This window comes from Sphaeramia orbicularis, chromosome 16 (assembly GCF_902148855.1).
Source record: "Sphaeramia orbicularis chromosome 16, fSphaOr1.1, whole genome shotgun sequence".
NCBI classification, from domain to species: Eukaryota; Metazoa; Chordata; class Actinopteri; order Kurtiformes; family Apogonidae; genus Sphaeramia; species Sphaeramia orbicularis.
In genome coordinates this window covers 46,016,902-46,041,573 of record NC_043972.1, presented here as the reverse complement: position 1 = coordinate 46,041,573, position 24,672 = coordinate 46,016,902, and the positions used below count along the sequence as shown (strand labels likewise).

The following is a 24,672-nucleotide window of genomic DNA, read 5'->3' as shown; positions in this document are numbered from 1 at the left end:
GCGTGGTCTGCTTCGGTAAACCGATTAAGAACGATTGTGATTGGTGGATCGCTGCACGAAGTGTGTGTCAGGTACCCAGGCTGGAATTAAATGAGAACAGGTCTAGTTCATTTGCCTCCTATATTGCAGGACCTGCGATGTGACTATTGTGCACACAAACATTGTGATGACGATGCTCAGACAATATATTGTGCAGCTCTATCTGGGATACAAAACAATACTGACAAATATCATAATGCAGTTTTATATTATGATAAATATCATTGTATTGGATAGTTTTGTTTAAACTGTTATCTTTGCTTCCAAAGTGCTTTAGAGAAGGTTTTTACTTAATTTCTTTCAACATTGATTTTGGTTTTTTTAACCCATGACTATGATTTTACATGTTCTACCTCTAAATTTCTAAAAAAATTTTCATGCTCTGTAAATAATAATTTTCTACCACAACTAACCATCTACTTTGGTCACATCTCACTTATGAAGAAAATCTCTTATTAACCTTTGAGGAAATATTGATGTTTATAAACTATATGGATAAAAAAAATAGGATACATCATGGCTACAGTTGTAAGATGTCATGTTCATGCTGATTTGAGATATAAACATCAATATTCAATGTGATATATATATATATATATATATATATATATATATATATATATATATAAAAACTAACATGACATTTGTGATTACTGTTTTGTATCCCAGATCCATGTTAGAAAAGAAACACCTGAATTCAACGTGTCTCAATACTTTTGTCCATGTAGTGTATGGCTTGGGCAAATATGCTATGAGGCTAACAATCCATTTCACCAGATTCTCATCCATACATGGCCCTAGTGGGTTGTACATGTAGTGTTTTTTTTTTCTTGGCAGTAAAAAAACAGTACTATTAGTGTTGCATCTAAAGAGTTAAGGTTAAAGAATCCCTCTGAATCTGTAAAAACTATCTACCTACTAACAGGATATACAAGAGTCTGTGGAGTTTGGCCTCCAGGCTGCTTTACAAAAATATCCTTAATCTTTACCTTTTGAGATGTGTGCAGGAGTTCCCTCTTCTCTTTCCTCAAAGCATTGAGCTCCTTCTCCTTCTCCCTCTCCATCTCCATCAGCTGTTTCTCCAACTGCTGAACACGCTCCTGAAAATTCAGAACATAATTCCCATCAGCATGGATCAACACATGGTTTCTCCTCCTCAAAACAAGTGTCACTGGCTGTAACGGATGCATCAGCCTCGCCTGGAGTTTACTTAATCTTTTCATTATGTTGTGATTTAATACTGGGAAACGCAGTGTCTTGTTTTTCGTGCAGGAGAACACAGAGCTGTCGGCCAAGTCGATCTATTCAAAGAGACGATGCAAATCAAGCATCCGTTTTGCAAGTAAATGAGAGGTGTGAGCCAGACATGTGATGGAGGGGCTGTGATTATGAGTCAATGAATTGATGCAATGATATCAAATTAGTGCCTTAAAATGTGAAATAGCAAGAGACACACAGAGAGTTTAGAAATGGGCTGTTCTCTGCAGTGATGCCACAGTGCTGAGTCAACTACAACTGCAATTTACATCCAGCATTATCTGCACCATTCATGACTCACTTGTTTTATAAACTCCAGAGGAATGTACTTACATTGGGGCTCTTTTCACACACAAGAGAGATTGTGACTGACCAAAGATTTTTATCTTAATCGCCTTCATGCATATTGGAAAAAAAACTGGAGGCACAATTCTGTGAATTAGAACTGCATACAAACTTCCCTTATTTTTGCACAAGAATGCAGACAGTTTACTGAGCCAAGAACTCATCACAAGGGAAGATAACATTTGCCTTTAGGTTAGTGCTTAACTCTAAGAAGCACTTAACTGTTGATTCTTCAATGTGTGTTCATCTATAAACAGTACATGCATACAACCACAAAGAAAATGTTTAACTCAATAAATCTTAAACAAAATGCACACTAGGTTACCAATGTTTTAGCTGTAGTTATGGATTCAACACACGAGTGCCAACATGTTTTGGGCCTCTTTAAATGACCACAGGAATCCTGCACTGTTGTGTCTACATTCAGCCTCCTCTCATTTCCTCATCTCTTGCCTTTTTGATGTCAGATTTACGGTGGCCTCTGATGTAATTAACTTGCTAGTGGTTCAGAGTCATGTGACAGTGTCAGGGTGATGGCGGTGGGTGCGAGGTAAAGAGTTCATGTTTAGGTTGTTGGGTCAGGGGAAAGTTAAGGAGAACAGGTCTGAGTCTGTGACGACAGCCATTCAGTGACAACGACAACAACAAAATGATTCTGTGTTTCCTCACATACTGAATAATAAGTGAAGGTATCTGATGATGATGAGGATGATGTTGCCTATCGTTTTATAGACAGATGTTTTGAAGCCTCAATATTGACATTTTAATTGATTGTTTTTTTAAACCAGAAGTGACTGAATTTGGATGAAAACATGGATCCTTGAAACAGTGAGAGGTGACATACACAACCTAATGCTACTGTTAACTACTACCACCGATACAGTTTGTGTTAAATGTTGCAGAGTAACTTGCTGCTGCTTGCTGCAGTAAAATGTTACCTCAAACAGTTGTGTTTGATAACAATGATGACAATGCTGCAGAATTTATAAAAACACGAATTAGCAGGCTAGCTGACAGAACTATTTACCATTAACACACTAGAACCCTGTAAAGAACTGGTGACGTGTCCACACTCTTCCCTGCATTTGACTGGGAAAGGCTTGATCACCCCGGCAACCCTCCCTAGGATTAAGCGGTTCAGCAAAATAAATGAACATTAACATTAACGACTGTGCCCTGGCAATGCTAACAGAACTGGTTATCAGGATATTTCATGAAACATTCACCTGACGAAGTTCTCTGATGGTCTTGATAGTTTAATTTCTAAGGTAAAACTACAGTAAAGACATCTGTGGTCTTAGATATGTCCATGCAGGGCCACTGCTCCTTTAACACACATCATGCATGGAACAACAATTACAGGGAGCATACTAATGATCCATGATACCATTTTTTTCCAGACCGAGTACACGTACAAGTACTTACATTTGAGTACTTGCTGATACTGAGTACTGATATGAGTGCTTAATAATACTATTGCAATTCTTAGTTACTTTTGAAAATGTGCTTTATTGTTGTTGTCATTAGTCTGACTGTAACAAAGTGCTGCTAGTGACATTTAATGTGTTGGGATGAGCGTTTCTCAATCAATCCACCAGAGGGTGCCGCTCTTTAGTAAACATACTGGATAAATACCACGAAGAAGAGTAAAGTTTTTTTGAGAAGAAGAAAAAAGAAGGTAATAACAAACATGGATATGACATTGGAGGTAATACTAATGTGGATACTAATGTTGCAGCGTTTCTGCTGTTAACATTTGAAAGCGAAGCTTCGGGAGGTAGAGAAAAGATAAATGAGCGATAGGTTTCATTTTCACTTCTGCTGGTGGCGGTCTGCACCGCTTCTTGCCCTCATAGTATTATAAGTAGGACGGACACTGGCCGAGCCCTGGGTAGTTGTCATAAATATGTCAGTGGTTTTTCATTAACTCACAGTCACTCTTTGAAAAGATCTGCTACCTCCACAGTTCCCGGTGGTATTCTCTGTCTGGGTACGCATCCGCGAGCACCTGGAAAACGGACAGAACTGCGTACGCAGAGGATGGACAGAACGCTCCATCCGTATCTGTCTGTGTCTTTAACATTACTTGCAATCAGTGTTACTTTTGTCACAGTCATTTATTTTGAAAAATCTCCACACTGCTAACATTACTCCTCCGCCATGTTCCTGCTGCACTTAACTGCGAAAGTCACGCTGCTGTAAGTAGTATCGGTGGGTTTGTATCGGAGTACTTTCACAAGTACGAGTACAAGTACAGACGCTGAGTATCGGACCCGATGCCCGATACTGGTATCGGTGCATCCCTACTGAAAACACTTTTTCTTGATTTAGAGAATATTGCACTTCCAACAATTTATGTGTGCTCTTTCTTTTTTTTTTTCTTTGAGCAAAGTAATTTGTGCTCTAGCGCTCCTGTACAATGGTTGGTCCCCCTTAAACGATAAAGCGTTTCACACAAGCATTGACCTGAATTCAAGAATGAGCCAATTAGATTTTGATGGCTGTTAAAACTAAATACTCCTAAACTAAAAAAGTATTTTAATTAGTTTTAGGTTGATAGTAACTGACAATGCTGCATGACATGATGTTGATGGAAGGACTGTGGATGCACTCACTCAACTTATAGGTCTTCTGATTAAATAAATAAAAGCTCAGAAAATCAGGCTCAGCAATCAAACAAGTTCTTTCATAAAATCTGTCAATCGTAACAATAATTTATAGGATTGTGTTATGTGATGGTCTAAATCAGGGGTGTCAAACTCATTGTAGTTCAGGGGCCACATTCAGCCCAATATGAGCTGAAGTCAGGCAAATATTCCATGAGACCAGACAGAGCACAGGGACTATGACAAAAATCTGTAAGATCAAATATCTTTTTTCTAAAGTAAACAGCAGCAGTTCCAGTTAAGGTTTTAAACATGAATTTACTTTTTGTGTCCCTTACTGCTCACTATTAAGGAAATGGGAAGTTTAAATAAACTAAATGTATTTATCTATCAAATAAATTTGAATAAAACACTTTATTCCATCAGAGTGAAAAAAAAAATACAAGTACTGCCTGTTTCTGCCACAGTATAAACAACAACTAAACTTTACAAACTCCACTAATGTAGAGGTTTTGCAAAAGTAAACATTACTTGTAGGACTTCCTGTCATTTTACACACATGCCCTACAAATATATATCTTACGTCACATATCTGTGTGCAGAGTAAACACTGACTCGAACCACATGACGAACTGATAAGCCCATCTAATGCGTCAGGAGCAGCCGTGAAATTCTTGGAAAATGAATTTCTGTGGTGCGTTGTTTACCTGTGCAGCATTGACCATGTGCTGCTGACATGAGATTTCCTTCTCCGTCTCTCTGTCGCTCTGACTCTCCTTCTCCTTGTCGGCCGTGGCATAGTCCTCCTCCTCGATCCCACTCTCCTGCTCCAGGACCCTGAACTCCCAGTCCTCAAAGGTCCGGAGAGCCGCTTCCATCACCTCCTTCTCCTGCAATAAACAAAGAATGATCAATGAAATATGAAGGATTTTAACAACCAGCGCTTTCATTTATGTGTAAATGCATGAGTAATGAAAAACTGCAGTTTGATTATGCACTGAAAATCAGAACAGTGTGCTTATTTACATTTAGTAAGTGAATTTAATGATTTCTAAAACTGTTTATTTATAGGTTTATCTTATTAGTTTACTTCATAGGTATGTATGTGTGTGTGAAAACGATAAGTGAGGTTAACTATTTACAAAAGATCCAAGGGAATAGATTTTTTATACATTATGTTGACAGGAGGCTAAAAGATGGACTGTCATGTGGAGAATGGGTGGGATTAAATAAGTTATATTTCCTCCCACTTCTTTTCAAATATGCAAATTCAGTCATATTTTGTTTTCATGTACAGTACAGGCCAAAAGTTTGGACACACCTTCTCATTCTTCGCATTTTCTTTATTTTCATGACTATTTACATTGTAGATTCTCACTGAAGGCATCAAAACTATGAATGAACACGTGGAATTATGTACTTAACAAAAAAGTGTGAAATAACTGAAAACATCTCTTATATTCTAGTTTCTTCAAAGTAGCCACCCTTAGCTCTGATGACTGCCTTGCACACGCTTGGCATTCTCTTGATGAGCATCAAGAGGTAGTACCCTGAAATGGTTTTCACTTCATAGCTGTGCCTTATCAGGGTTACTTAGTGGAATTTCTTGCCTTATTGATGGGGTTGGGACCATCAGTTGTGTTGTGCAGAAGTCAGGTTGATGCACAGCTGACAGCCCTATTGGACAACTGTTAGAATGCATATTATGGCGAGAACCAATCAGCTAAGACAAACGAGTGGCCATCATTACTTTAAGAAATGAAGGTCAGTCAGTCCGGAAAATTTCAAAAACTTTGAATGTGTCCCCAAGTGCAGTCGCAAAAACCATCAAGCACTCCAACGAAACTGGCTCACATGAGGACCGCCCCAGGAAAGGAAGACCAAGAGTCACCTCTGATGCTGAAGATAAGTTCATCTGAGTCACCAGCCTCAGAAATCGCAAATTAACAGCAGCTCAGGTTAGAGACCAGATGAATACCACACAGAGCTCTAGCAGCAGACACATCTCTACAACAACTGTTAAGAGGAGACTGCGTGAATCAGGCCTTCATGGTCAAATAGCTGCTAGGAAACCACTGCTAAGGAGAGGCAACAAACACAAGAGATTTATTTGGGCCAAGAAACCCAAGGAATGGACATTAGACCAGTGGAAATCTGTGCTTTGGTCTGATGAGTCCAAATTTCAGATCTTTGGATCCAACCGCCGTGTCTTTGTGCGACGCAGAAAAGGTGAACGGATGGATGCTACATGCCTGGTTCCCACCGTGAAGCATGGAGGGGGAGGTGTGATGGTGTGGGGGTGCTTTGCTGGTGACGCTGTTGGGGATTTATTCAAGATTGAAGGCAACCTGAATCAGCATGGCTACCACAGCATCCTGAAGTGACACGCCATTCCATCCGGTTTGCGTTTAGTTGGACCATCATTTATGTTTCAACAGGACAATGACCCCAAACACACCTCCAGGCTGTGTGAGGGATATCTGACCAAGAAGGAGAGTGATGGAGTGCTGCGCCAGATGACCTGGCCTCCACAGTCACCGGACCTGAACCCAATCGAGATGGTTTGGGGTGAGCTGGACCGCAGAGTGAAGGCAAAAGGGCCAACAAGTGCTAAGCATCTCTGGGAACTTCTTCAAGACTGTTGGGAAACCATTTCAGGTGACTACCTCTTGAAGCTCATCAAGAGAATGCCAAGAGTGTGAACAAAAATATGAACACTGAACAAAAATATAAACGCACCACTTTTGTTTTTGCTCCCATTTTTCATGAGCTGAACTCAAAGATCTAAAACTTTTTCTATGTACACAAAAGGCCTATTTCTCTCAAATATTGTTCATAAATTTGTCTAAATCTGTGTTAGTGAGCACTTCTCCTTTGTCCGTTGCTGAGATAATCCATCCACCTCACAGGTGTGGCATATCAAGATGCTGATTAGACAGCAGGATTATTGCACAGGTGTGACTTAGGCTGGCCACAATAAAAGGCCACTCTAAAATGTGCACTTTTACTGTATTGGGTGGTCCAGGGGGGTCAGAAAACCAGTCAGTATTTGGTGTGACCACCACTTTCCTCGCACAGTCTTCATGAATTCTCTGAAACAGCTTTGGAGATGGCTTATGGTAGAGAAATGAACATTCAATTCACAGGCAAAAGCTCTGGTGGAGATTCCTGAAGTCAGCATGCCAATTTCATATTCCCTCAAAACTTGTGACATCTGTGGTATTGTGCTGTGTGATAAAACTGCACATTTTGGAGTGGCCTTTTATTGTGGCCAGCCTAAGGCACACCTGCGCAAAAATCATGCTGTCTAATCAGCATCTTGATATGCCACGCCTGTGAGGTGGATGGATTATCTCAGCAAAGAAGAAGTGTTCACTAACACAAATTTAGACAGATTTGTGAACAATATTTGAGAGAAATAAACCTCGTGTGTACACAGAAAAAGTTTTAGATCTTTGAGTTCAGCTCATGAAAAATGGGAGCAAAAACAAAAGTGGTGCGTTCATATTTTTGTTCGGTATATATTTATATATATATATATATATATATATATATATATATATATACATATATATATATATATATATATATATATATATATATATATATATATATAGAGAGAGAGAGAGAGAGAGAGAGAGAGAGAGAGAGAGAGAGAGAGAGTGTTACAGTTTACCGTCAATAGGCTTTAACCAGGTTCTGAATAGTTCCTCCTCCAACCACGTCTGCTGAAACTTGCATTTTCCCATTTTTCTGACATTTGCTAATATTCCCTCCGCTCTTTCGCCACAGCATGAGCACACTCACAGTACACTGCATTCCAAGCATCTGGTGTTGTGACTTTGTTTGTCGGCCATAAACAATAGCCACTTAAAGGGTTCCACCTGTCAATCATCACACTATACTTCCGATCAAAATTATTAAATGTTTCTATAATCAAAATAAATCGTGAATAACAATGTTTTTTTTTCATCAAGTGCATTTGATTTTTGAATGCCTCTGGACATCAAATTTAGCGCTTTTTAATGCCATTTAGGGCCTTAATTTTCACAAAATCTATTTAATGACTTTGAATGTTTTTAAATGATCGGCAGAAACCCTGTAGACATTTGAAATTTCGCCCATTATAAGTAAATGGGAGAAAGAAAGATTAAAAAAATTCACAAAAAATTTGAACTTTGACCTACTCTTTCCAAAATGTAATCAGATCTATTGTGGGTCATTGGCAATCTATACACCCAATTTGGTATGAATTCAACCAATAGTTTTGCTGCTAAAGTGTAAACAAAGAAACAAAGAAACAAACCAAACCAAAAACGATACCCCTTGCCAGGGGAGGCAAAGAGTATCGTTTTTGGGGGCAGGGTAATAAATTGAAAATGAACTGAATGTTTCCCAGATACAATGAGCATTAATAAATATTGCTGTAAATGTGTCTGCAGCTTGACCACAATTTTCATCTACTGTCCCTTTTCCAGGCATTAAAACAATAATGTAACTTTCACAGTAAAAATAATAAAAGTTTAAAGGAGTGACATAGGCACTCTGCAAAGTGAGACATTAGAAACAGTCAATACGAGACAGTGTCAATATAAGACACTGATGGACAGACATAAGCTTAAAAAAGTAAAACAAGGACCAAGCAAAGTCAAATAAAGGACATAACTTAACAAGCAGGTAGCACAAGTTAACATGCAGTCCTATAAAAAAGGTAAAATTGTAACAAAAGGTAAAACCAGATCTGGCACAGACACTACTTTAAATTCTAACAAATTTAGAAGCATAGTGGTATTTAGTAGTGGTGGTATAGTGGTATGACACAAGACAATCTTAACAATAATTTGGGAAGCAGGTTTTATTTCTAAGACTATTTTAATATAATATAATTATTCACCAAGATGGCAATATTAAATACCTAAACCCTCAACACAGTGGACAGTAATGTAATGTAATGGGTAGCAGTGCAAAAGGTCAGCATTAGGTTTGGTGGTTTAATTTGAATTATGATCACCACACACGTGCATTTCTCAGTCTGTATTAACATACAATCTGGATATGCAGGACGTATGTACAGGAGTAAAAACAAATGTTTCAGAGTAAATATAAAGCAAAGAGATAGTATTTAGTGTGACCTCCCTTTACACGTCTTTAACCCTGTTGTTCAGACATTAGATTCACTGCACTAATGAATTTATGAATTTTCTGATGTTTTATACTAAGTTTCATTACATGATTTTTCTGACTGTTTGGTCTGCTTCAATATTCAGCAAAGTAACTATTTTTAATAACTTCAGAGGCATGCTGAACTTATATATTTTTTCTAACAAATATTTTAATATCCTAAAAACATACATTCAAATCAGTGTTGTGGAACTTTACAACATTTCTCAATATAACTGGAAAAAAAGATTAGAATGTCTTTAACCCTTTAACCCCTGACGTGTCTGTGGTGAATGTTCTGAATCTATGATTTATTTTAAATATTCCTAAAAATTCAACCATTTACTCAATCGGAAAAACTGCAAATCGTGCCTTCCATTTTTCATAGACATCTGAGCATGATCAGTGTACCCCCCCGCCACCTTTGTAATGGGGGCAAAAACAGTGAGTGAGAGCAACTCACTATAAAAGTAAATGGTTTGGGCTTGTATTTTACACTGTTAATGTTGTAACCTAAATACATTTGGATTTAATAATATAACATTACATCAGGGAATAAAGCAAAAATTTTTCATCTAACCGAAAATTTTCTGGTCAAAATCATTGGCCACTATTAAAAATGATGCAATACAATACTACTATAGCGTACAAGTTTATATAGTCAAATTTGGCAATACTGTAAAACACACTGAATGGGAGAGTGTACAGGTGTAGAAGATTAGTAACATGGACAGAAAAAATGTCATGAGTGGTATTGGTGGGGGGTCTGGGGGTCCTCCCCCAGAAAATTTTTAAAGCTTCAGGTCAATTTTGGTGCTCTCTGGTTAATTTTAAAGGGTATGAAAACCTTTGAAGCAAGTGAAAATAATAACTAGAAGAAAACCTTACTGCAAAAAATGAGTGAAAAACTTATAATTTAACAATTTAGGAACTCCTAAAACATAACTCCAACTCCAACAGCTCATGAATTTTGGGGAAAATGTCTGTGTAAATGTAACCCTAACCAACTAATCTTTTATTTTTTCTGCTTTTTGGCACTGCAAATACCAATGGTGTTACTCATTCATTCAATGTTATCTTCGTACTGAACCACACAGATAGAAATAAGAAGCTAAACGGGTCCAAATAAAGCACTTATGCGGTCGGGCGCGTAACCGCGTAAGGCCGCGGCGCGCACAGCCGCACGTACGGGAAGGGCACATACACACAAACACACACACTAGTCATATACCGGCAAGAGGAGATAAGCTATGAACCCAAACATGAAGGTACATGTAGATCAGTTCTGTCTTCTTCCCTTTTCGCTGTGGTTCTTTCATAATGAAAGCTACTTGTTAGCACTAAACTAAAGTTAGGCTGGAGGCTGAACTTCGGTAAAGCTGAACTTGTCCATGTGTTTCTGAGGCACACAATGAGCAGCGTTTCCTTCCAAAGAGAAACAGTCATCAATCTCTCCTCCCGACATAAAAATAAAGAAGTCATCTTATTATCATCACTGTTAAACCTATCAGCCCCCTGTGCGTGGCGTGCCTGTGTTAAACACCTGCAGATTCAGGACAGCAGACCCAGGACAGGATCACAGTGCCGACTGGACTCCGAGAAACACGTGGGGAAGTTACTTCAATATGACTTTTTTCCCCCCTCAATTTTTCCATTTGACGGAAATCCGTCGTGGTGACGGAGAACTTTAATCCCTGCATTACATGTAACTAATTACTCCAACACTGATATTGACTGTAAATATACTCTGTGATCTACAGTCAGTGCCTGAAATGTTTGGGGTTTTTTCAGCAAAATTATGGTTAGTGTATAAAAGTACAAGTACAGGAAAAAGTATAAATTTAATCGACCTCAGAAGACTTTCCCATTTGTTGTTGTTCTGCTTTGAAGTGTCTGCATGTAGGCGTGTGTGCAGTTTTCTCTATGAAACTACGCTACGTGTCACCAAACCAGTTTTTCAAAAGATCTTACAAATCAGTCTCATCATGTCGCAGCACAAAGTAACAACTTGCTGCTTGACTGCACTTAAACTGTCATTAAACCAGTGGCTTTAAAACAAAGCCGGCCCTATCTTGTTCTGTGGCATTCACAAAAAAGAACAATACACACTTTATGTGCTCGGATGCAACCCTCAGTCTAATTGACAAATCCAGTCCAACAGGTACTAAACAAACACATCACACAAGTGTCAACACAGTGTTTCACCCCAAAACTGAACTCCAGTTTTTACATTTCATTTGGATTGCTGCCATCAGATGGACCATTTAGACAGCTTTGTCAGGAAACCAAATCCACATGTCAACTGTATTTCTTCAGTAATATATTTGGAGTCATAATGGGTAATTTCTAAATTTGCAATTACAGATCTTATCCTGCCTTCACATGCTGTGGGAATTATGGTAAATACTAGTTACGAATTTGAAAACTGCACATGAACGCCCCCTTCTTGTCATATTTTCCACTGGGGAACTGGGAAAAATACACAAGCACAAGTTGCTGAGATGAAAAAAACCTTTGACCTATTTAACATGGCGGAGAGCAACCAGGGATTAATTGCCAAAGATAAACAATACTTTTATTAACATTCTGCTGCTGTTAGCTGATGATTTTGAACATTTATAGCATAAACGATTTGTAAAAAAAAAATGCTGTAGCAGATAAATTAATACATCCAAAACTGTTTTACCCAAGTATCAGGTCACAATAAATTGTGTTAGCCATTTTTCATTTTGCTATGACAACAAAAGCACTTGAACACAACGTGCCTCATAAATTTGAATTTACAAGTTGAAAGGTTATTAATTATCAATATGATATTTGTCACAATATAAAACTATATAATGAAATTTATCATTATTGTTTTGTATCCCAGACCCGTTAGAAAAGAAACCCCTGAATTCAATGTGTTCCAATACTTTTGTCCATGTAGTGTATGACTTAGGCCACAGGTGTCAAACATGTGGCCCGGGGGCCAAATCTGGCCCGCCAAAGGGTCCAGCCTAGACCCTGGGATGAATTTGTGAAATGCAAAAATTACACTGAAGATGTTAATCATTTCAGTTCAGGTTCCACATACAGACCAATTTAATCTCCAGTGGGTCGGATCAGTAAAATACTATCATAATAACCTATAAATACACACAACTCCACATTTTTGTCTTTGTAAATGTAAAGATTTTAATGTCATTTTACTGTATTAAACTAAAAGAAACTATATTTTCACAAAAACACAAACAACCTCAACAAATATGAACATTTTGAAATGTCTGAAGTGTAATTTTAACAATATTCTGCCTGTTATTAAATGTTTTGTGTGTTTGTAGATCCACTGTGATCTGTAAGTTATAATTTACATGTATAAATGATAAACTGAGACATAATATTGTTAAAACTGCACTTAACTTTCTTAAAAAAATTTCATTTGTTCATGTTATTCACATTGTTTTAAAGGACAGTTGGTAGACGTAAACATTTTCATTGCATAATTTTACTTTTTTTGCTCTAAAACATAGAGGAAATTTTGGAGTTGACATTATTTATATGTTATTATGCTATTATTTCACTGGTCCGGCCCACTTCAGGTAAAATTTGGCTTAATGCAGCCCCTGAACTAAAATGAGTTTGACACCCCTGACTTAGGAAATTATGCCATGAAGCTAATGATATATTTTTGATTGTTTACGAGAGCGCACGTAGCCACTGCGTGACTGCAAGGTATAAAGATGACTTGTATTTTTCTTTGATTGTGCATTTGCATAGAGCTGTCTCAGCCCTGTGTGACTGTTCCTTCTGCAAAATTTTAAAAAAAGACAACTGTCTAAGTCTGAACCAGTTATTTCTCTTCTCACACCCACACCTGGAGAATTCCCTTTATAAGTGGTTTAGACTGGCAATAATGGAGTTACTTTACAGTTACTGTCATTTCCATCTGATGCTCCCTTCAGGCCTCAGGTCAGATATCCTGGTGGATTCAACAATCTACTACAACAGAAAATTTGGCAGCGTTTTCCTCTGACTTGGAGTGTGGCTGTTAGAAACAACATACTCTGTTATAATTTCACACCTTGACAGGCAGCGAGTTTTAAGAACCAGCTCTGAAAAGCTTAAAGCGTGGTTATAGCGTCACTTCAGTGGATGTTTAGAACAACTTAAGAGAGCTGAACAACGTTAATCATATGGATCTATTTAAATATCTGCAGATTGATTTAGACCATGGGTTGGCAACCTTTGCAATCTAAAGAGCTATTTTAAGACTGAAAAAGAAAAACAAAACTGTCTGGAGCCGAAAGATACCCTTATATCTTTCATCAAACTGGGGACTGTTTAAGAAGCTCTTTAGGATTAGTTTGTACAGAATATGTGGAGAATAAATCAAAGTTTCAGTGCATTTAAAGAACTAAAAAGAAACGACAAAACTAAAGAAAACAGTGATATTTGTCATTATTTTTGTTTGATGCAAAAATCAACTGGTAAGTGAAGACAATGTGCAATGGAGAATACAGATGAATACCTTCAGTGTTATAAAATTAAAAAAGGAGTCTATTTTTGCTACTATTACTTTTTTTTTTTTTTATTATTAATTTGGAATAGAGTCTATATTTTTACAACTGCATAACATCTGAATCACTTTATTTATATGGGAAAATGTGTACAAAAAACGTGTTATTCATTTCCATATGGTTTTTGACAGTTACATTGAGTCACTGGAAAAGGGCCCAAGAGACATATGTGGCCCTGGAGCCACAAGTTGCCCACCCCTGATTTAGATGAATAAACTGATTAGAGATGCATGCGTATTAAAAAGCAAAGCAGTAAAAATGGATCTCAAATGAAAAATGGTGTGATAAATTACCAAGTGATGTGCTCCATTTACGATTAAATCAGAGGTCATACGATGAAAACAGAACAATTTTTCACAATTCTCTGCTGCACATTCACCATTCATAACACAAAACTGCTATTTATCCTCAAGGGTGGGTGTCATGGAAGTTGATCTAAAATACTCTGGGGGTTTGTTGGTGAGAGTGCTTTTTCTACCTCCCAAATCAAGATTATGAAATCAACCGACAAGTTCTCACTATTCATCTTCTTCACACTCTTTTCATAATTTCATTTCATTTTTTTTCACCATCACTTCCAATTGCTCTTTACCTTAAAATGATATTTAGTGGTTTGAATGATGGATATAAAACAGAGAAAATGATGGGACATGAGTATTTATATTCATGTCACTTGGTAATTTATCGCTCCATTTTTTACTCCACGTCCATTTTTTTTCTGCTCTACTTTTCAACTCACGTGGATTTTCATAACTTCCATTGTCATCAGTAGATGTTTCTTACTTTCACGCCGCATATTATCATCAATGGTGCTTTTTTCTTTGTGGAAACGTTACACTCCACCTGTGCGCTCCCCTCACCTGTTGTAGCTGTATCGTTAGCTGTTCTCTCTGGCTCTCTGGCTGACTGGGGATCAGTTTTTCCTTCTCCTCACAGGCCCTCCTCAGCTCCTCAACCCTACGTCTCTCCTCTTCCAGACTTTCTCGTTCCTGAAATCAGAGATATTGTGCAAAGAAAAGAAACAAAAGTAGGATTTCATAGTCATGTTTGTAGAAACTGTTCAGGGTGACTGCAGACATCAAACATTAAACCAGAACTCTTATCTTTAACATCAGATGCCAGTGGACGATTACTGAATCAACATCTTTCTACTTCTATCCTTTAAGCCGACTTTCCTGTTTTTTCCCCACAATTAGCCACAAAAAAAAAAGCTTTCTTAATCTTCAGTGTCTAAAACAGTGATGTCAAACATAAGGCCCGTGGGCCAGAACCGGCCCGCCAGGGGTCCAATCCAGCCCATGGGATGAACTCCTGAAATAAAAAACTTATACTGAAGATATTAACAATCAAAGATGTTAAAATCCTTTTAATTCAGGTTCCACATTCATACAAATAATAACATAACATATAATGACAACTCCAAAATTTTCTCATTGTTTTGTGTAAAAATGCAAAATGACATGTAAATGTTCACATTTACAAAAACATACATAACCTGAAATGTTTTAAGAGAAGTGTAATTTTACCAATATTCTGCCTGTTACTAAATGTTTTGTGCATTTGTAGATCCACTGTGACCTTGAAGTTGTAACGCACATGTGTAAATAATAGACTGAGATGTAATAATGTAAAAATTGCACTTATTTTTCTTAATAAATTTCAGGTTGTTCATGTTATTCATATTTTGTAAAGGATAGTTTGTAGATGTAGACAAATTCATAATGTAATTTTATGAAGCTTTTAATTTACTTTGCAACTTTTTTTACTCTAAAACAGAAAAAAGTTTGGAGTTAACATTATTTATGGGTTATTATATTATTATTTTACTGCTCTGGGCCATTTGAGATCATATTGAGCTGAATGTGGCCCTTGAACTAAAATGAGTTTGACAGCCCTGGTTTAAAACAAGTAGTTTAAACATAGAAAAATATTTAAATCAGACCTCAATTTATATTTGGACATGTCAGAGGAGGAGTCTCTTACCTTTTGTCTGTCAGAGCGTCTTTGCGTCTCTTTTTGCCTGGCCTCCTGCTGTAGAACCTGAAGCTTCTGTGTGTGTCTGTGCAGCTGCTTCTTCTCAGTTTGTAGCTCGCCCTGCAGCAAGGCGATCTCCAGCTGCAGCTGAAAGTACAAGAGACGCCGCTGAGCTGAATCATATTGACCAAAACTTGAGCAAGACAGAGATACGCATTCCTTTACCATGAGTCTTCTGGCGTTTCGAAACGCGTAGTGATTTTAATGTGCAGACTTCAGCAGACGTGAAATGTTGAAAGATGCTAGAAGTTGTTGATGTTTTATAGAAGTGTCACTTTGTGTCAGCAACGAGCATCTCCTCACCTCAATCTTTAGCTCCTCCTTCTGCTGGTCGAGCTCTGCGATTTGTTGTTGGAGCTTCGAGGGAGATGCCATAGCCCTCAGAGAGCCACCCTCCAGCTTTTTAATACAGGACTGACAAAGGGAAGAAAGCAGTCAAAGTCACCACATGCAAAGTTCAAAACACCAAACTGTTTAGTCTAGAGTTTACAGTGATTCACTGATTTGCACAAAGCATGATGCTGTAATTCCCTGCTGGAAGAAGGAGGTATGAAGCTGAAATATGAAGTTAATGAATAAGAACCAAAACCTACAGCTTCTTGAGTGGTCATTTGGTCATTTCTAGAGGCTGGTACCAAGAACATGTTTCTATAGATAATTTCCCCCATTCATGACAACTGTTCAGGGAGTGATTTTTTCAAATACAATTGAACTGTTTTTTTTTTGTTTTGTTTTGTTTTTTTTTTAAATCATCATCATCATCATCGTCATAAAGGAATTAGCACTTATTAGCAAACTTGGTAGTTGTTCTAGGTTCAATAGGACTAGTTTTGCTCTTTTTTGGCTTCTTTCCAAAGAGCAAAACTAATCCAGTTGAACTTAGAACAACTACCAAGAAGACTGATGACCTGGGCAAATGGAACTGACACAGACATCTTATTGTCGATGTTTTCAGCTACCTTAGCAACTGCTTATCCTTGCAGAATTTCACCCACAAACTGTGTTTGTATTCAGGCTTTTATTTTCTGATTAGATTGATTCAATAATTATTCATTTAAGATAAGATAAGATAAGATAAGATAAATCTTTATTGTCATTACGCAGGCATACTAAATATGCGGTGCAATGAAATTGTTTACATAAAAACTAGTTACAAAAACAACTGTAATGACTAACCACAGCCTAAAATCTGTCATGGGCACGAATAAATATGGTGGCCAATCAGCGAATGGATGTCATGTCATGAAGAAGCAGAAGCAAGATGGCAGCTACTGCAATCAAAGGACTGTTTACATAGCAGAAGAAAGTGGCACTGAATTGTATAGTCTATAGCAGGGGGGTCAGACTCCTTTTAATTCAGGGGCCACATACAGCATATACAAATATAAAAATATAATCTCAAGTGGGCCAGACCAGTAAAATAACACATAACACAACGTGATTACCTATGAATAAGGTCAACTCCAGACTTTTCTCTATGTTTTAGAGTGAAAAAGTAAAATGAAAAAATGTGAAGTAAAAAGGTAACTGTTTATATGTACAAACTATCATTTAAAAATGTGAATACTATGAACCTGAAATTTCTTCCGAAAAATAAGTGCAATCTTTACAATATTATGTTTCATTATTTACACATGAGCATTACAACTTACAGATCACAGTGGATCTACAAATATACAAAACGTTTAGTAACAGGCAGAATCTTGTTAAAATTGCACTTCTTTTTCTTAAGATATTTCAGGTTGTACATGGTTGTTCAGGTTATTCCTTTTTTATGAAAGGACAGTTTGTAAATATAAACATTTGCATGTAAGTTTACTTTTTTACACTAAAAGAAACATTTTGAGTTATTTATAAGTTATTATGATATATTTTACTGGTCTGACCCACTTGAAATCATATTGGTCTGTATGTGACCACTGAACTAAAATGATTTTGAAACCCATGACTTAATATCTTCAGTGTCATTTTTGCATTTCACAAACTCATCCAGTGGGCCGGATTGGACCCTTTGGTGGACCAATTTTGGTTCATGGGTTGTATGTTTGACACCTGTGTTTTAGACACTGAAGATTCATAAAGCTTTGATGCTTAATGGCTAATTGGGGGAAAAACATCAGTCAGCTAATAGGATTTCAGTTGATTCAATAATTGTCCACTAGCATCTGATGTAAAAGACAAGAGTTCTGGTTTAATGTTCGATGTCCGCAGTCACCCTGAACAGTTTCTACAAACATGACTATGAAATCCTGCTTTTGGTTCTTTTTCTTCTTGCCCTATCTCTAAGTGCAGGAATGAGAAAGTCTGAAAGAGGACAGAGGGTTTGACACCTCTGGCCTATAGTTTTACTCCTCACTCTTTGCCAAATCTGCTGACATCTGTCTCTACAAAAAAAAAAAACACTTTTCTTCAAAATGACAGTTGAATCAATCTCAACTAATGGGTAAGGTCCACTTCCTTCACTCAGCTTACAGGGGAATCGAAGTGTCACAAGTTTGGTAAATAAATGACTTCATCACCTTTCACATCCTGGTTGACAGCCTTCTCTCACTTACCCTCTCACTCTCTGTACTGCTGCTCTCAGTGTCTGACTCCGCCCCCGAGGAGGCCGGGCTGTGACCTCCTGCCACTCTGGAGATCCATGGCGGCCGCAGCCCCTGTTGCCACTGACTGCTGGAGCTCTCCATGTTATGTTGTGGCATTTCTAAAGGAGGAGACAGAAGAAGCAGTTCATGAGAAGTCACAAGCAGTAGGGGGTGGGGGTTTGCTGACATGACATGGGTGAATATTGTGGTAATCCAATCTGCTGCACGGTTGAAGGCCTACGAAGGATCAGGTGACAGTTCACAGAAAGGATAACACAGCCGAGTAACACCCTGCACTGCATAAACACTTTAAAACTCAGAAACCCCCCAGAATCTGTTCTGAGATCAGGGTTCCTACACATTTGTCAAGGTCAAATTCAAGCACTTTTAAGGGTCATTTTCAAATTTTTCCAACACAGCCCCTTATCGCTGGAGTTAAATACCTCTCTACAGGAATACATATACTCATGATTTTTTTTTTCACTTTTTATCACAATGATGTACATTGTATTATCCTATAACCATCTAAAATTATGTTTCATAATAGCAAAATATTAAGAAACTAGAAAAGCACTCGGAGAGCGCAGACCTCCGCCAAGGCAGATCAGTGTTGTTTGTTCGTCTGTCTGTTTGTCTGTGTGCAAGATAACTCAAAAAGTTATGGATGGATTTGGATGGAAAATTTCAGGAAATGTTGATACTGGCACAAGGAACAAATGATTAAATTTTGGTGGGGATCAGGGGTGGTCTGCCTTGGCGGAAGTCTGCACTCTCTTCTCTAGAAAAGCACTTGGAGAGCGCAGACCTCTGCCAAGGCAGATCAGTGGGCCCCCGTGCACCCCCCCCCACCACCACCACCAAAATTTAATCATTTGTTCCATGTGCCAGTATCAACATTTCCTGAAATTTTCATCCAAATCTGCCCATAACTTTTTGAGTTATCTTGCACACAGACAGATAGACAAACAGACAAACCAATGCCGGTGTAGTATGGAATATGGACCCCCTGGAATATGGACCCGGGGGTCCTGATTCCGCAGCGGAATATGGACCCCCCCTATGGAAAATGGACCCCCCTCCAAATTTAGGGAATGAATTTTTTTTTTTTAAGTTTTGAATTATAAACACATAAAATAGAAACAAAACAACATTTTGCAAACAAAATTTCTTTATTGTGTTCTGTTATTGTGTTCTGTTATTGTGTGATCTGTCTGAGGGAAGAGAGAGTACAAGAACATGTATCAAACAACCGTCGCCGCCACAGTGACGTCACAATGGGAGGCCAGGCTGTACGGGGAGGTACGCTCATGCTGCAAGGCTTCACTACAGGGCCCAGCTTTTTTTTTTGTTTGTGGTGGTGGTGGGGCACCCCCCACCCCCACCTCTGATAATTTTCTTAGAAATAAGCATTTAGGCCCCTAATATGTAGAAATTATTAAATGCAGTACTGAAATAATGGTTATTTTTAACTGTACTGGTCATGTGAGAAATAAAATCTTACATAGGGAAGGGGTGAAAGATAGCTTATTGTCAAACTCGTTGTTTCCATGGTTTTTTCCCGAGCAACATGGCCCAGACTGGAGAGTATGCCACAGAAGTAGAAATACTTGCTGTGGCCAGCTTACTCGCCACACCCATCTGGACCTACTCACCATTTGGGGAGGAACACAGGTGGCAGTGCTATGCGCCACTTTCTGGCCTTCCTTCACCTTGTGAGGCTTCACCAAAAGCCATGTTTGTGAAGAACATGTTTGAACATTTTGAGCCTGTCATAACAGTGTAATTTGCCATTCAGTGTGATATCTGTGATATTGTTACATTTTTAACTTTGTATAATACTTGTTATATACCTCAATAAATATGTTTTTTTTTAAATGTTGTTTTGTTTCCATTATATGTATATATATATATATATATATATATGTATATATATATATATATATATATATATATATATATTCCAAAAATAATGAAAAGAATTAACCATTCCCTAAATTTGGAGGGGGGTCCATTTTCCATAGGGGGGGTCCATATTCCGCTGCGGTCCATATTCTATGGGGGTCCATTTACAATCTCACACCGGCAAAAACATAACCTCCTTGGCGGAGGTAATTAAAGGAGAACACAAACAAGGTTCCACTCTTTCCCTGAGACAAGTTATCACATCATACACTAATCCATTCCCCCTCATTCTTTGGAAGTGTTCTTTTCTACAGTTGTAACTTGCATTTACTCAGATTGTTTCTATGTTTATTACTCAGACATTTGATGTGCAGTCTATGGCTATAATTTATCTATGAAAAATAATTACAACAAATGTATCACAGAATAATGCAAACACACCCACAGATTACAGTGGAGCACTTCATTAACATGACAAACTGAAGTTACAATGTTCAACTGGGCAATTTCCAACTCAACTTTCTCTTCTCTCTTACTTTCTGTCCTGCACTTCCTCTAAAAATGTTTGTACATTTTCAATAAATCCCTGAAAAACTATTTCCTTTGTTTCATCTCAGTTTAGGCACACAAGATCACAAGGATAAAATCATTTCCGGGACATCTGACCTTTCTTCTCATTTTCCATATGTTTTCCATGACTGGAAAATCGGTCAGTCATTTTCCAGCTTTTCCAGGACACTTGGGAACCCTGACAAAGTTTTATCCAAAAAAGGGAGGCCACTTGGCGTTCTTCAGGGACACTCACACTGAGCCAAAGATTAAGATAAAATGTACCTGGAGTTGACCTGAGAGCACCCGCTAATTTTCTTTTTTGACATAAAGTTTTATATTTCCAAATGAATCACCTCTTTGTAAGTGGCTTTGGCTTGGCATCTAACCTGGCAGAGTTAATATTAAAAATGAATAAAATGAATAAATAAATCACATCACAGACTTATAACTGCAAGCACTTTCAAGCATTCAAATTGAAATTCTAACACTTTTCAGACCTTGAAAACACAACATTGAAATTTAAGAATTTCCAAGGTTTTCAAGCACCCATACAAACCCTGCGTGATGGATACAACACCTCACAGTTAAGAGGAAGAAGCAGTGAAAGAGGAGAGAATTCATGATGTGGGTGGTGGTTTGTGGTTGTTTCAGATTCTAGTGTGCATGAACAAAAGGGCAGTAAATAATAGTCTTTTTCTGTGTGAAGCTTTTGAAGTGCATCAGCAGCAAGACAATTGTGTATGAGACTGACACTAAAATCAATGAACTACTACAAGAGAGAAATGACCCAAAACCCAACAGTGAAGCACATCAAAATGGACTTTGAAGTAGTTTTATGTTGTACTAGCCTTTGTATTGTGCCATATTCATGTGCATCTGGCAAAATGCTTGTCATTGTATGGTGTTTACACTGCTCTACATCAAAGTACTTCAGACATATATTAACTTAAAGGCCTATATTATCCTGGTCTCTTTATTCTATTTTGGCCCTAAGCCCCTTATTTGTGTGGTCTTATAGTACACACAGACTAAAACTAATTTGTGGGAAAATACTTCTGACTCCTATTGTCCAACCTTTTCCCAGCCCCCACCTCGGCCTTTGTGCCCTCACTCTGTCTCCTTCCATCAAGTCCTTATTAGGCTGAGGGGAATGCAGGCAGAGTGGAAGCATGGAGATAAATATACAGCTGAGATATGAGTGAGGGCTTCCGAACAGCCACTGGCACACTGATGAAGACAGAAGCAAACGGCAGATAGAGCAGAGTAAAATGCCACAGGCTCATTTCTTGTTTCGAGTTATACACTGAAAATGAAAAGGTATAATCCGATTTTACAGAATGGAAGGTACATTGTTATGCAATTGCATTTGGTGCAGTCTGTGTTATCACTAAAAGACAGTAGCGGCTGGTGAAATGATTTTTTGGTGGGGCACAGTATGCAAGTCAGTTTTCGGATGCACTATAACCACATATAACCACTAGGATACACCAAAGCACATGCACCACTGTTTTAAAATACGAATTTAAAATTAAAAACAAAAAAAAAGTAGAATTCAGCCTAACAGCTAAATGACAGTGTCGTTAGTGCTCCTGCAGGATTCGAACCCTGGTCTCCCACATCGAAAACAGTAGCATTACCTACTGAAGTACCTGCTGATGTATATATTAATATATAGTTGACATGCATCACTTTGTCTTGGTCATTTTAAAAGTAGTTCACAAGCCATAAAAGTGTGTACACCCCTGGTTTACATGATCTTGTGACATTGCATTTCTGAGGAAGGTTTTGATTCTTTTTGGGATGTGACGTTGACTCCTGTGGGTGGTGCTTAAGGCTCTCCTATCTCTTGTATTGGAGGGGGTCTACTGAGCACATGCCACTTATAACGAGGGTCTATATGATAAAAGGAGAGCCTTGGGCACAGATTTTTGCGTCCCTTACAGGAAACATGTGACTTGACTGCTCACTAAATGACTGAAAACATTTTTAAACTATACTTGAATGCAGATTACACACAGCATTCACTGGCTGTATCATGTATACTGTGTTTATTCACATATTCCTGTTTTTGTAAAATGATTTTATGCGATTCCTTCTTCCTTATGTGAGACAAGTGGGGCGGCACCCTAGCGCCCTCTATTGACGAGCCGCTACTGCTAAAAAAGAATGTTTACTGTCCAAGTTAAAGGAGATTAACACTTATTAAATGTTTGGTAACTAGAATTACAAAAAAATATACATACTCACAATTAACTACCTGCTTTGGAGTGTTGAGAGAAATGCCAAGTATTTTCAGACACATAGTGGGGATAAATATGTTTATTCACAGCTGTAATTAATTGCTAACTGCTGATCAGATTCCGTCAGATTCACCTGGGCATGATTCTAAAGTATGTTCTGGCCTGACAGAAGCAAATAAAAACAAGAAAAGCACTCAGAGAGAAAAGACCTCCGCCAAGGCAGATCAGTCCTCGTCATCCCCCGATCACCACCAAAATTTAATCATTTGTTCCTTATGCCAGTATCAACATTTCCTGAAATTTTCATCCAAATCCGTCCATAACTTTTTGAGTTCTCTTGCTAACAAACAAACAAACACACAAAGCAAAGTGATCACAATACCTCCTGGCGGAGGTAATGACTTTTGCATAAGGTGTGTATTTCACATTTCAGTTTTTCCCTTTGATTTCAACTCTTATAGTTTAAAATTTTACAGCAAATAAACTTAGAAAAGTAAAAGTAAAAAAAGTTATGCAATACTTTACTGATTTAAAGAGAATAATAATTAAACTGTGTATAGAGTGGATATGGATTACCACTGAGGTAAATCAAAACAGTATATACAGTTAGTCACACTATTTTCTAAATACTGTAATTACACTTCTTCCCAGGATCAGTAATGGCTCTTTGAGTTAGTAAATATTACTGACCTTTTTTTACATAACCATATTCTACAGCTACCAGGCCGTTCATTTTCCCACAATTTCCTCCTCAATGCTCATTATATGTGAAGGAAGTTAAAGTTTAATATGTGACCAGATAATATTATAATATCATATAGTGTCAAATCATTACAAAACTTATAACACTTTATATTTAGTCCTTTAGTTTAATAAGCCAATTCACAGACACACAACAGAATCCTCTAGAAGCAAACCCTTGGTGACAGTGGCAAGGAAAAACTTCCTTCACAATACAAATGCAAACTCACAACAGTTTTTTAATACTTACACAAATCTACTCATTCCCATTTTGTTATTTTGTTCTGGACTTATCTGATCATAATGTGGCGCTGTACCATATCAGCATATTGCTAATGAAACAAGAGAACAAGTTTAACCCATAAAGACCTAAACCCCCACCAGCGACCAAAAGCATCTACTGATCTAAAATGTTTAATAACTTCTGGTCCACTAATCCTATCAATGCATGTGAATAATTGGTGTAAAATGCAGTTGGTCAGTTTTCATGGTCATCAGATATGACCCATTTGGATGTTCAAGGGCTTTGTAGTTACCATGAAAACACTGTCAAATTCTACAACATTGATTCATCAGTAAAGCCCATGGAGTCTGATCAATGACAGTGGATGGAGACACTTGGTTTATGTTCAGTTAATAACATACAGTACTT

The 24,672-nt window shown here is 37.8% G+C and overlaps 1 protein-coding gene across 2 annotated transcripts in view; it reads right to left on the bottom strand.

Annotated features, from left to right (window-relative positions):
• The window catches only part of phldb3 (pleckstrin homology-like domain, family B, member 3), a 59,920-nt gene that overhangs the window by 22,616 nt on the left and 12,632 nt on the right, over positions 1-24,672 (bottom strand). Inside the window, exons 2-7 of one of the 2 annotated variants that reach the window (XM_030159320.1) lie at positions 18,556-18,704; positions 16,304-16,414; positions 15,950-16,087; positions 14,827-14,955; positions 4,955-5,137; positions 1,029-1,139 (exon numbers count right to left, since the gene is read on the bottom strand). In XM_030159320.1, coding sequence (XP_030015180.1) covers positions 1,029-1,139; positions 4,955-5,137; positions 14,827-14,955; positions 15,950-16,087; positions 16,304-16,414; positions 18,556-18,702 — 819 coding nt within the window. In that variant the 5' untranslated portion in view covers positions 18,703-18,704. Of the gene's footprint in view, positions 1-1,028; positions 1,140-4,954; positions 5,138-14,826; positions 14,956-15,949; positions 16,088-16,303; positions 16,415-18,555; positions 18,705-24,672 lie in introns of those variants that run through there. The other variant, XM_030159321.1, reaches the window with a different exon arrangement.